The sequence below is a fragment of the Pleurodeles waltl genome, chromosome 4_2 (genome assembly GCF_031143425.1).
Source record: "Pleurodeles waltl isolate 20211129_DDA chromosome 4_2, aPleWal1.hap1.20221129, whole genome shotgun sequence".
Taxonomy (NCBI): domain Eukaryota; kingdom Metazoa; phylum Chordata; class Amphibia; order Caudata; family Salamandridae; genus Pleurodeles; species Pleurodeles waltl.
Window position 1 is genome coordinate 943,975,663 of NC_090443.1, and position 13,879 is coordinate 943,989,541.

The following is a 13,879-nucleotide window of genomic DNA, read 5'->3' on the forward strand; positions in this document are numbered from 1 at the left end:
AATCTGATAGTCATGGTGGGCTACCATTTTGAATGATATTTCTATACTTCCAAGATGGTTATCACATCAAGTATAAATGTGACACAAGTGCACTTTGAAGTACAGAAAATAATCTATTTTAGAATTTTATTTTTTATACTTCTAAAATGGCCACCATATTGTGTGGACTCAGCAAAGCATCCATCTCAGAAATATATTTTCTACATTTCCAACATGGCCACCACTCTGAAGGTTATTTTATGTACTTCCATGATAGCCACCATGTTGCCTCAACCGTCAACATGATAGTCATCTGGGACAAACAGACAACACAGTTCCAATATGGCTGACCATTACTTTTGGGTACTCTTTTGCTGGCACAACTTAACAAGCATTAGGAATAAATAATAGCAGCAAACACCAATAACTGGCAAATCAAAAGTAGGTTTCCCCCCGGTTCTAATGTAATTTAAAATATATTCTGTGCAATGTCTTTCTATACCAGTAGTAGTGCTGCTGAGCTCTTTGAAACAGTAACAAGAGAAATAAATAATAGACAACCCAATGAGGAATAGCTTAAAAAATCCAGACTACAAGTTAATGTGTAGATACAAATAGGGATTTAATAAAATAAAAAATTTCAGCTCAATTAATTATTAACATACAGTAAATACAGTTTGTAATAATTCTATTCTGGAGTACATTTATTTTAGTCATCATGTTGCAAAGCCCCAGTAGGGCACCAGAACACTTTGGGACATATTTACAATGAACTGGCGTAGCACCCTGCTCCGACAGTTCTGAAACTCAGGGATGTGCCGTATTCACAAAAATACGGTGCACCCCTGTGTTTCCCCTAGCGCAGGCGCTACATTTAGCTGACAACGTATGCATCCTTACACCACAGTGCAAGGGTGCCTGCACTGCATGGAAACATTATTTATGTGCAGGAAGGTGTCCCTTCCTGTACATAAACAATCTACAAAGGCGATCTGGGACTTCCAGGTTTGCTGCAAAATGCAGCACACATAGAAATACCAAATCATCATTATTTAATGATTGTTTATATGCAGGACACCTTTCTGCACATAAACAATCCTTCATGACAGATTTGCTCCTTCCATGTGTGCTGCAGCATGCAGTATAAATAGAAAAAGCAAAAACGAGGAAAAATGAAAGCATTTCTCCTCGTTGTGCCAAGCTAACGCCATCCCTGGGGTGGCAGTAGTTTTTGGTGTTGCCTCAGATTTACAGATTCTTGTAAATCTGGGGCAGCGTCAAAAGCAATGGGTGTTGCGGTGAAATGCCCACAGCAACACCCACTGTAAGCCCCTTTGCCGCAGCAAACTGCGTCGGGCATATTTACAAGGCAGTCTTAAGCTACAAAAAGTGGCTTAGCACCACCTTATAAATCTGCGCAGTGCACAGCGCCACCCAAGTGTCACAAAAAGTGACGCTCCCATGGCGCTATGGGGCTTGTAAATATGCCCCTTTGTCAACAGGTTTTATTGGACTGAAGGCTTTGTTACTCCGCCTGCTCCACCAACATACGTTTTGAGCTCAATTCTTGGGACGCAAAATGTCAGCTTATTGTTAGGGCAATCATCAGTGCTTAATATGTGCTGGGTGTTGTAGAGTACTGGGTGTCGGCACCTGCACTAATTTTTGGGGAATGGAACTACTTTTCATCATCAGACTATGAACCAAAGTAAGTGAGAGTAAGGCAGAAAGGGAGACTGAGGAAAACCAAGGAAGGAAAACAGAACTAAAGAGGGAAACAGGGATGAGAAAAGAAACTACAGCCCAAATGTAAGAAAAGTGGCGCTGCATTACATGCAGCGCCACTTTTCTTGCGCCCCCCAATACCACCATGTGTGCGCTGTATTTAACATACGGCGCACCATGAAGTAGGTTAGGGACAATAGCGTCATCATTTTTTACACTATTGTTGTACATTGCAGGATTAGCGCCAAAAATGTTGGCGCTAATCCTGCAAAGTATATAGTGGCCCACTAAGAATAATGGTATGCCCCCTTTTAACTTGCTCTGTCAGGTGTTAACAATAGCCACTAAAAAGGGTGGAGTGGAATCTCATAGATTCCACTGCACTTTTTTTGTGGTCCCCCTAATGGGAGAAGGCCCCCTTGCATACATTATACCTGGCGCAGGCATAACATGACGCAAGAGGTAACAGAGTGGCGCAGCGCATGCTTTGCGCCACTTTGTAAATCTGGTGCGTTGAATTTGGCCTCGTTGAGCCACATTAAAGTCATAAAAAAATTGTGCTAATGTGGCGCAAGGAGGCACTAGGCCTTCTTAAATCTGGGCCTAAATGTGTGAGAAGTACAGTTTGCTGGAGGAAAAGGGCATGAGAGTGAATTAAAAATAAGCTGCCTTGTATTAAGCAGCCCCTGCATCGAATAGTGCTGGGATGAAAAACGTTGGGCAAGTGTACTTATTTTATTTTTAACAAATGAAGTACTGGCTACCAGTGGAGTGCCTGTCGAAGTATCTTATGTTTAATGTATTCCTGTTTTAAGTCTTTTCATAAAGGAACGTCATTTCATTGCACAATCACCTGCACAGATATTCTCTGTATGGTATTTAGTTGTTTAACAAACTCAAAATAATTCCAGACTTAGTAAATCGGAGATAATACCACATGTTGATTAATAGCTTCAATAATACCCTAGTGAGATAATCTCATCTATAAAAGCCCACACACGTCCCTATACTGTTGTGCTGATTGTCATTTGTTGAGATAACACATATTTACAGAACAGGACAGTGGATTAGTAGCGGGTCCTAGTGGTATATTTTATCACGATACAGTTCCACATCTTATTTTCTCCTCTTCTACCAAGGTTTCCACCTCCTTCATGAAGCGTAAGCACAGCTCATCTTGCCATGGCAGAGCCACACACTGCACAGCCACCGGAAGTCCAACCGCTCCTGTCACAGCCTGCAGCAAAAACACAAGCAGAGAAAGAACAGACAGTAATAACTATTATCAACATGGAAACACTCTTACACATCAGTGATAATGTCTATTTCCTTTCAAAATGGTGCATCATGGTAAAATTTGGCCATGTATAGAAGTTTAACTTAAAAGAAAATGATGCTGAATGGTTCATGTAGGGAGAGAAATACTGGCATAAAGGGTTATATGTTTAGATTAAACAAAACTTGCTGGTATCCCTTTAAGGGTGTAGTTCTAACCATCCATGTTTAAAGCACTACCCCAGCTTTAATACTAATGTGTTTAAGAGTGCGCGTGACTGACTGTGATGTAAGCTCCTTCGCTCTGGTGGGGTCTATATAACCTTCAAAGAAAATCCCAAACCTGTTCTAATCCTGAATTGCCACCTGGAGGTACACCCTATCTTCTTTTACAAATCTCTTTCCTCTTTCACATATGTTAGGTTATGTTGTGTTAGGCACACTTGTAGAGTGTACTATCACCTGGGAGAGCACCCTGGTGCTGAGCAGGTGTAAGTCTAGCTAATCCTGTGGCCTAGTGGGACTATTTGAAATGCCAGGTCACCAGCTTCTTGTAGACTTCAGGAAGTGAGGAGGAGGCTCTTGAGTGTAGGGGCAGGTTGTTCCGCAATTTATGAGTGATGCAGGAGAATGCTTGACTGCTGGAGCTGGTTTTCCATATGCTTGGGATATGTGCAAGTAGCAATCCGGATGAGCGGAAGGGTCTGGAAAGTTTTTGAAAGCACATGCAATTGTTGAGGTATGCTGGCCTTGTTTATGGACTGCCTTGAAAGAGCAGGTGAGAAGTTTGAATTGTGCTCATTTGTCTATGGGGGCACGTAGAGGTCTTTCAGGAGTGGTGTGATGTGAGTGAGGTGTGGAAGGCTGCTGAGTTCTGATTGGTATGCACCCTTCTGTTGTGTTTTTTGTTGATTCCAGCATACAGGATGTTTCCGCAGTCCAGCTTGCTTGTGTGACAGATTTCTAGGTGCTGATCGGGAGTGATTTGAAATTCTTTCTCAGCATTTTTAGGGTATGGAAGCATGAAGCAGTGACGGTTTTGACTTGGGCCATCATGCTAAGTCACTGTTGATGACTATCCCAAGGTTCTTGATGCAGGTGGTGGGGATCGGTCCTACCTCTGTTGGTGACCAGGTGAAGTGCTCTTACTGAAGATCATTATTTCATTTTTTTCAGTATTCAGCTTTAGACAGTTGGTTTTCATCCAGTGGGCAATTTCAGTCATGCAGACACTGAACTTGATTTGGATACTGGGTATCCTGTCCATGAGGAAAGAGAATGAGTTGTATGGCATCGGCATAGGAGAAGACGTTAATGTTGTGAGAGTGGATGATCCTGGCTAGTGGGATCATGTATGCATTGAAGATGGTCTGGCTCAGGGTGTATCCTTGGGGAACTCCACTGATAAGGTGGCAAGCACCCTATGTGTATAATGCCAGGCTGACAGACTGTTTTTTTCCAGACAAGAAGGAGCAGATCCATCAAAGTGTGTGTCTTTGCATTCCAATGTCTTGTAGGTGTTGTATGAGGGGGGGTGGGAGAATCTGTCAAATGCTGCAGAGGTCCATGAGGATGAAGGCTGCCTCATCTCCCGCATCCAGAGTTATGCAGAAGTCATCAATGACAGCGATGTGGGAAGTTTTTGTGCTGTACTTGGGTCTGAACCTAGACTGAGTGGTGTTGAGCAGCTGGTGGTCATAGAGATATTCAGTGAGGTTGATTTCGTCATCCATTCAAAGTATCACTTAACTTCATTTCGAGCATTATATTTCTCTTTCGTTTTCACACGCTTCTACTATCCCACCAAATGCTAACTATTCATTTCTGGCCAGTTCTACATGTCTTGTTCCATGCGCCTGTCTGTGTATTTTGTTTGTTTTAAAAAAATCTTTAGAAACTAATTGATATAATGATCACTACTAAAATCATGACCTGTAATTGGAAAATATGTTTGTTTTTTTAATGTATGAATGGAAACGTTGTTAAGCCTTCACATGACTTCCAACAGTCACATATAACTATATACACCTTGAATAAGTATCTGTTACAATTCAATAGGCAGGGTAAACCAGACAAATTATATAGAATAATTGCAACACTGCCATAATATCCTTGGCACATAACTGCCATTTATTGTAATTCGACAAATCATTTTGCTATGTTGAAACGCTGCTTGCACAGATTTTGAAATTCCACTTCTACATTTTCCTTTGCCTAATATTATATAATCAAAATATGTCATAGCACTGTATATTTCAATTACTTGTGAAGTATTTAATGAACAGACCATTCAATGGTGGACAACCCACCTTTTTTAAATTTGTGACAGAACTATTTAATCATTCCATTTTAGAGGCATGATATCACAGGAAGCACTTGCCTAGTTGGAAAAAATAGAAAATGTGGATGTAACAGCTTGCTTTTTACACACCTGCCAAAGAGGGGGTATTTGTAAAGTAAATTAATTGTATTTTAGGAGATTTAATGTATGTTTTATAAACTTTGAGGCTTATTTATGAGAGACTTGCACCACCAGAGCGTCACTTTTTCTGACGTTCTAGCAGGGCAAACCTGTCAACAATATCTATGAGGCCCCTGCAAAGCTACTCTACGTGGCTTTGAATGGCTCAATGCCTTACTCTGCATCAGGGAGTCATGCAATGGGTTTCCCACACAACACCCATGCATTTGGTGCTGCCCAGATTTACTTATTCATGCAGACCTGAGGAAGTGACAAAACCTTACGCTTCACCAGGTGAGGCATAACAAGAAGAAATATTTTTTTCAGCAGACATAGAAAGAAGAAAATGCCTCTTGGGATTGTCATTGTGCAGGAACGGGTACCTTCTGCATGCAACACAGACACCCTTGCACCACTGTGCAAGGGTGCCTGCATAGGCCCTAGGCATCCAATTGTGTCAGTGCAGCGGGAAAGGATAAGAATACACCGTATTGGAAAAATACGGAGCATTCCTGTCCTTTCACATTGGCCTAGGCCATCGCTGCAAGAAGACATGCAGCACTGCCCTACATCAATTCCCCATAAAGAAGCCATCTTTTATCTAAATAACTAGCGATTTAACTTGGATGGCAATTTGGTACAACCGACATTTTTACCTTCGTACAAACATAAAAAATCATTAAAACACAAAACTTGCCAGTAAACAAACGTCAATTAACAATAGTTAAATACAAGTAAAAAAAAGTCGTGGCGGGCTCTAAAATATAAAAGCAAAACGAAAATCATTAATCACATCATCAATTTCCTTGGTGAATCAATTGTTACATGCTCCATGAACCTATTTACACTAATACATTGTGAATGATTGTTTCCCCGTAAGCATAAGACATAGGAATATTAGAGCAGTCTTTAAAACTGTGGCTAACAATTTGGATGTGTCGTCCTATATAACTTGCTTGCAGTAATACTTTGAATGTTTGCAATCTGCCGTACACTGCCTTCTTCCCATAAAATGGATCAAATTCTTAGTTCTCCACTTTATTCAGCATTATCTAAACTATTAAATTAGCGCTGATTCTTATTATAACCTCACAACTTCACAACTGCAGATATAAAAATGATTATCAGTTCTCTACTTTCAACCTTGTCTATCTCAGGAATGTTTTCATCATTTTAAAGAATTGAGCAGTATCTCAAAGATACTAATTTTGCTCATGAACACCTTAAACACCAGGCAATAGGAAATGGCATCATAGTTGGACTAAGACAGCTGTGCTCCTTATCTAGCACGCGTGCATTTTCTCTGCATTTGGTGCGACTGGTTCTCCAGAACGAGTCTGAAGGTAACTTAAACCAAAAATCATTACACTCAAAGAATGCTGATTGGTATTCTATGGTCCTTCTATATACAAGAACAGATTGGAATGCCAAAGTCATGATTTTAAAAGTTTGTTCGCTAAGGTAATCCAAATGTTCTCTATTATTATGTTACCTGGATGCTATTGAGACGTATGTTTGTAAGTAAATAACATAAGTCGAAAAGAAAACCTAGAAATATTTAAGGTGTGGCAACAGGCACTGCCGAAAATCATGTGATCTTAGTTGTCCATGCAGTTGTGATTCCTAGTGCACACAGGCAATTGTAAGCTCCAACAAAATGTACTCAGCATGCAGCAGCAATTGAATCAGATGGGACTTCTAAAATGTAATGTTTCTGAGGAATCGTGGCCTGACATGGGTTCAGTTATGGTGCTAGGGTCAAACAATGTACCCTTTCTATTCACTGAAACATGACTTGTAAAAAGGGCGTAGGGTTTTCCACCCAGATACCTTAGCTCTTAGGTTGCATATTCATCTTTACAAGGGACCCATCCTTCATTGTATGCCAGGCTTGTATTTAACATATTGTAGCTGAATCTGGAAGCATCATTTGTACTGCCTTGCTATTGTGCCACTAAATCCATCATTACGCACTAACCACATTGAGAGAGGGTTTTCACTATGTCATATGAGCTGAACGTCAGCAATGGTACCTTTGGAAAGTGGGTAGTGAAACCTTCCATCAGATGGTCAGGCTTTGCATGAGTGCCAGTGTGTGTGGGGACTGGTGCAGAGAAACTCAAGGTGTGAGATGTTGCAAAAGTCTATACAGACCTGCACGAAGAGCTATGCTACCGCCCGTGATTACTGTAGACCGATTCACCCTGGCAGACAGAAGAAGCAAAGGTTTTCCAGGGCCTTCACAAGTGGGGAGACTCTACATGGAATCTACCCTTTGGTTTAAGCCTTATATAATTTACCTGGTGAATCTGTACCTCCTATCACACTCTTCTACACTTTGTTCTAGTTGTGTGACCTTGAGGTGAAACATTCTCTGCTCCTTCCTCTCCTGCTGTGTGCACTGTGTGCAAGAGGTAGACAGATATGCCTTATCATTATGAAGGGTAAACAGTACTAGCACGGGTGGCATTCCAGTATGCTTTTATATTCTGCACCTTCTTTGTGGTTGGTTTGAATAAATGAAAAGCTGGCCCAATGCTTCCAAGTTTTTTTTTCAGTTCTCAGTATGTATTTTTGCCTATTCCACTTAAGACGTGCGATATGGAGTCACAGGTCTTTTTAAAACACTTATATATTCACAAAATCATTTACCATGCTCCCTTACATTAGTATTGCAATATGAGAATTCACTCTAAATTTTTGCAAAACGGTTTGCAGTCTTTATTATATTTGCAATGTCCTCAATCTGGCTTTGGGTTTGCTTTACAATGAGCCTTGCTTACAAAAAATCTGTTGCAGTAAAAAGAAAACATAAAAAAAGAAAAGGTGAAACGTATGCCCTAAAAAGACACTCTGCAATCCTATATCATGATTTTCTATGGGCCCCACAAAATAAAACTGCAAATATTTTCATAAATACACACTTATAAACAGAAGCCTAGCGGATTCACTACACAGGGTCTTTTCATCATCTATGACTGTGATCCCTTTATTATTCTATATTTAAAGGAGAAATCATGGAGAACTCCCAGTGCTTAATTGATCAAACAAGCAAGTCCAAAAGCCACCAGTTGTTCTCTACTGCTAAAGCTTCCTAACTCCGAGGTTGCAAAATACCAGACTTACCAAGTTATAATTTCACCTCAAGTATCTTTAAACCATCATCTTTCTATCTCTTTACCTCACTCTTGCTGTAATCTTAGAAGTGTCATAGACAAACAGGGCGGCACAGACTCCGATGTCAAGGCAAGAATTGGCAAAGAAAGGGCTAAATTCATTCAGCTAAAGAAGATCTGGAGCTCCAAGGGCCTTCAGCAGCAAACCTAGATCAGTTTTATTAACAACAACATAAAATTGGTCCTTCTATGTAGAAACTTGGAGGACAAAAGTCACCACCAGCAAAGTCCAGACCTATCTGAGGAATATCCTGCAAATCCTCTGGTGACACACCATCGGCAACAATGACCTATTGCAGCAGACTTGCTGAGTCCTGTAATGGCTGCCAGCAACAATTTCCTCATGTTGATAGAATCCAATCAGTGTGCTGCTCCCTCAGGACTCTGACGCCATGGGTCAATCGTAAGGCTCTATTATTTTTAAATTGGGTGTGAAGGACTCTTGCCAGAGTCCCTCAAACCTAACTGTCCAGATATATAATTATTTGTGAACCTTAATTTTTCAAAAACTATTGTACAGATTTATAACAATTTATATAAAGCAGGGGCTCCAGACCAAGATCTACTTCCTGTCAAATTTAGTGTAATTCTGTTCATCAGTTTTTGCGATAGAGCTTCTTAGAGAAGTCTATAAAAAATGCATGGGGAATTTTGCATTTTCCAACCTGACTTTTTTGTGTGGGGGCAGGGGGTGTTCCAAGAGCAGGTTTGTGATCCTGAACTCTGCAGAGGTTAACTCACTCATAAGGTGAGACAGTACAGCAGGAGACTCTTTAAACAAGTGAACTCTGCCCTGGTGTAATGAGAGTGCCGATATGAATGTGACCTTACACAGCGCACGTATAAACATACATGCTCACCCAACCTTCTTGCATAACTGGGATATGTGTTTATTTTTACAAAATGTGTTGGGAAGCTGGGACAGTCCTTTAAAAAACTGGACCTGCCTGAGCTAGTCTAGGATGCCTGCTAACCCTAGGGTGAGTGCACCTGCAACCAACAACATAAATGAAGCACTGGGCAAACAGGGGACTCAGAAAGCATTTTTATCTATGGAATCACATTTGAAGAACAGAATATGTCATGTCCTGCCTTGACAGTGATAATAAGGTTTTGTGGGTCATAGTAACCTGAGCTTTGGCCTCCACTCACATTAACCCACCCCACTTTAAAAGAAAAAGCTTATGAGTTAAAGTCACCTGCTTGAGAAATGTTGGTTACTGACCTTTTTTATCAGTTTATCCCAGTGATCATTGTAGTGCCCCTTGTAGTGTGTCAGCTCCTCCTCGTCCTGCTCAGTGACTGTAGTAACTGGCACCACACCGGCAGGGAAGTTGAGAATATTGTACAGGTAGGTGTAGGTTCCAGTGGCTGCAAAAATACAATTTTGCATTGTTTTTATCAACAGATGTCCAATATAAAATATGACTATTATGTTGGGCTATATTTGTATCTATTTACATGAAAACTGAATGGTTTATGGGCCACAGACCTAATGGCATGAAGGAAATGTAAGGTAAACAATGCATCAAGTAATCCATACAGAAGAAAAAGTATGACTAATATATTTCTAGCTATCTATGGGAAACAAAAATGTATATTTCATTATAACATTTTAGCCAGAAAATACAGTTAACAGAACAATATTTAGCCATGTACTTAACGTTCAATGCAAATGAGTACGAGGTACATTATTGCATGACATGTAACAAATGATGTGGAAAAGATTGTGGCAATGTGCCTAATCAACTAGAGAAACAAAAAAAAACTGATACAGCTGCCCTGCTGCCACTGAAAAGCCAGTCCTGGTCCCCAACAATGTGTGCCCATGTCCATTTTCTGCAACCACATGCACAACTTAGCACTGGTGTTTCCTCTGTTTCTCTTAGGAGCTTTGAAGTTGCCTGGCCGTATGTCAGTATAATACAATATTGCGATGCCAAAATATTATGTCAAAAATAAAATCCACAAAACTAATGTGTTTACATACTTTGTATGTAAAGTACCAAACTATTGAGTCAACAATCTGTGGAACAAAAAATTATCAAAAAATGTGAGTATATATATACGTGTGTTTTAAGATGACCGTTGTTTTGCAAGTGAAATGTGAGTGCATTTTCTATGTTCACTGCCTTTTAGACATCATCAAATGAACTGTTGTGATGTTTTAAAAAACGGCAGTATGTGGCCGGTGGACTTGACATTCAGGAAGGCATTTAGCTGAAATGAGATTGTCAAGCATTTTTGCTGAAAGCTGGGCAAATATAATTAATTGATTTTCAGGGACCTGTGTGAGTGCGCATTTTTGAAGTGGAGCAAGTATTTACCGCGGGTCCATCCCCACGTAATGCGGCACCCACCGATTACAGAAGCGGTGCCTTGATGGAACGTTCATCATGATTATTGGAGTGATGCCACCTACGCCGCTGCGTTGACCGTGTACTTCGCTACACAGCGTGGAAGTTTGACTGACTGCCAAGAAGCAGGATTGGGTGATGCCACTAGGGTCTGTGACGTCGGGGAGACCAAGTTGAAGGGCTCGGGATCAACTGATGGACTGCCACGGTACGTGTATCCTGTCTTGTATATATCTCTCAATCTTACTGTCAAATGACTGCAGCGAGCGGGCAGGATACCCGTTTAATTGCTATAGCCGGCACAGCATTGAGTGAAGATGTTCAGTGAATCAGTGCGTTTGGAGGTGGCTGACAATATATTCGGTTCAGTGCCTACTGAAGGTGAAAATGGACTTGGCAGTTCTTGGAGTAACCTCTATCCTCCCAACAGCTTGAAGGGATTGTTTCACACACTTGAAAAACTGTATGAAAAGGAAATAGGAAAGTGGGTGGAATTAACGTCATTACAAAGGTATTTGGATGTCGATTGGGTGCTGAGGGGGTTGAGGATTTATAGGGTGCCTTCATATGACCACTCAGACCACACCACTTCTTCTAAAGGCATGGTTAAAATATTGCTGAAGTGTGCAATTAGCGATCGAGCTAAGTTGCTGGAGGAAATCAAGAAAACTGCAGATTTAATTGAGCAGGATACAGAGGCAGCCAAAGCTGACTTGTTGTGCCAACAGATGAAAATGAATTGGTAGCGTATGAACTAAAAATTAAACAACGCAAGCAGAGTAAACTTTTACGTGACCAGCGAAGTTAGGAATTTGGACCAGTGCTGACCTTTGCAAAGATGTTTGAAGTATCAAGGAGGCAATTACAGCTAGGCAATCTTGAGCAAGAGAGGGACCTCCGAGTCAGAGGTGGAGACAGATCATTCAGAGGGAGAAGCAGGCCGGGGGGGACCTCAACCCAGTACCAGCAGGGGTGTAAACTTTCTCCAGAAATACCAATTGATAAGAGAGACTTCCAAGCTAACCCCACAGCAAATGTCCCCCCCCCCCTCACGGAAAGAGGGGTGCAAAAACACAAAGAAACCAGAAAGGGTGCAACTAAATCATTGCCACTGGTGGCAGCAAGAAACAGGGGGGTAGGGGGACTCTGCAGATTAATTCAGATAACTAACAATTGAAAATCTCATGGAGAGGACTTTGTCCCAAACAAATTTGTCCCTTACAATTGGGTCTTACTTTCTGTCCATCCTCTCAACTGGATTATACTCAAAATCATATTGATCTCTATCGATTTATTAGGAAACTGACACTTAAAAGATACACCTCTTGCACCCAAGTAGGGCCATGGAAAGTGAAGTCAGTGGCTCCCAACCAACAGACATTCTAACAGGGATGATTTGGAAACATTGCAAGTGTTGCAGGAGTTACAAGGCATTACACTGGAGATGACGCAATCACCCTCGGAGGGTGGCATCGATGTTACCAAGCAGTTTGGTATTACGCAGGTCAGCAGGAGCAGTAAATTGAGAGTTAAATCTTACTTCATCCCACAAACCCCATATGATGCCATTGACTGTTTCCATGAAGCAGTCGTGCATGGTCTTGAAAAATTTCAATCACGGATCATTTATCAACACCATCAATACAATCTCTTTAAGGAACAGTAGCAAGCATTAAATAATTTGAAGAACAATGCCACAATTGTTGTGAAACCATCTGACAAAGGAGGGAACACTGTCGAGGGAGCAATACACCAAGGAGGCTCTGTGACAGCTGGGAATAGGACATGTTATCTACTTATCAAGAGAGAACAATATATGGGGAGTTTCCAATAATTCTATAATTTATTGGATAAATGGATGGATCAGGGAGTCTTGGATTTCAAGGAATATCAGTATCAGAAGGTGGAGCACCTTCAGATACCAACATTTTATCATCTTCCAAAGATCCAAAAAAACACTCATACTCCAAATGGTCGGCCAATAGTGTCCTATAAGGACAGCCTGTTGGAACATGCTTCAATTTTTATTGATTCTTTCCTAGCCCTATTTGTAAGAAACTTAAGTTCATACATCAAGGACATCACTGATTTCATGAGAACCATAGAAGGCGTCCAACGGGATGATCATTGTTTATTAATGACTCTAGATATAATGAGTCTTTATACTTGTGTTTCCCACCAAGAGAGCGAGCCTGAAAGCAGCAGAATGTTTCTTGAAGAGTAGACCTCTTAAATACCATGAACATAATGTGATGATTTTAGATTTTATTGCTTTTTGTCTGAACCACAATATATTTTTATTCTCTGGACAGTTGTATGAGCAGGTCCAGGGAATGGCAATGGGCATGTGCTTTGCCCCCAGCTATGTAAATGTATTCATGGGCTGGTGGGAGAAGCATGTGGCCTGGGCCAAGGAGAACGATCCTTGGGAGGAGAGTATCATACTAGGGTTGCGGTACATTGATGATTTGTTTATCATGTGGAATGGCACCCAACAATTGGCTGAGAAACTGAATCATAATAGTTTGAATTTACATTTCACCAGTCATGTTAGTAAGATCAGTGGCCTTTTTGGACCCACAGGTTTTTTTCGAAGGAGGGCAGGTACATACAAAACTATTTAGGAAACCTACAGCAGGTAATTCTATTTTACATGCAAAGAGTCAGCATCCATGTAGTCAAGTTAGAAGTATACCTTACAGTGAGATGTTGTGCTTAAAGTGGAATTGCTCTCTACGCTGATTTTGTGGAGGCTAGTAATGAGGCAATTTGTAAGTTTAAACAGAGGAGCTATTCCACCAGGATTTTGGGTCAGACAACTGAGAGGGCAGCATGTCTTGACAGATAACAGATACTGGTACAACAACCGTATAGGAAAACAAGCCAACAGGGGATAGTAAGGCTGG

At 40.9% G+C, this 13,879-nt stretch overlaps 1 protein-coding gene across 1 annotated transcript in view; it reads right to left on the bottom strand.

Annotated features, from left to right (window-relative positions):
- Positions 1-582: 582 nt before the first annotated feature.
- Positions 583-13,879, bottom strand: part of LOC138293506 (vitamin D3 hydroxylase-associated protein-like) — a 198,013-nt gene continuing 184,716 nt past the window's right edge. The window contains exons 14-15 of the mRNA XM_069232746.1: positions 9,842-9,987; positions 583-2,941 (exon numbers count right to left, since the gene is read on the bottom strand). Coding sequence (XP_069088847.1) covers positions 2,801-2,941; positions 9,842-9,987 — 287 coding nt within the window. The 3' untranslated portion in view covers positions 583-2,800. The remainder of the gene's footprint in view (positions 2,942-9,841; positions 9,988-13,879) is intronic.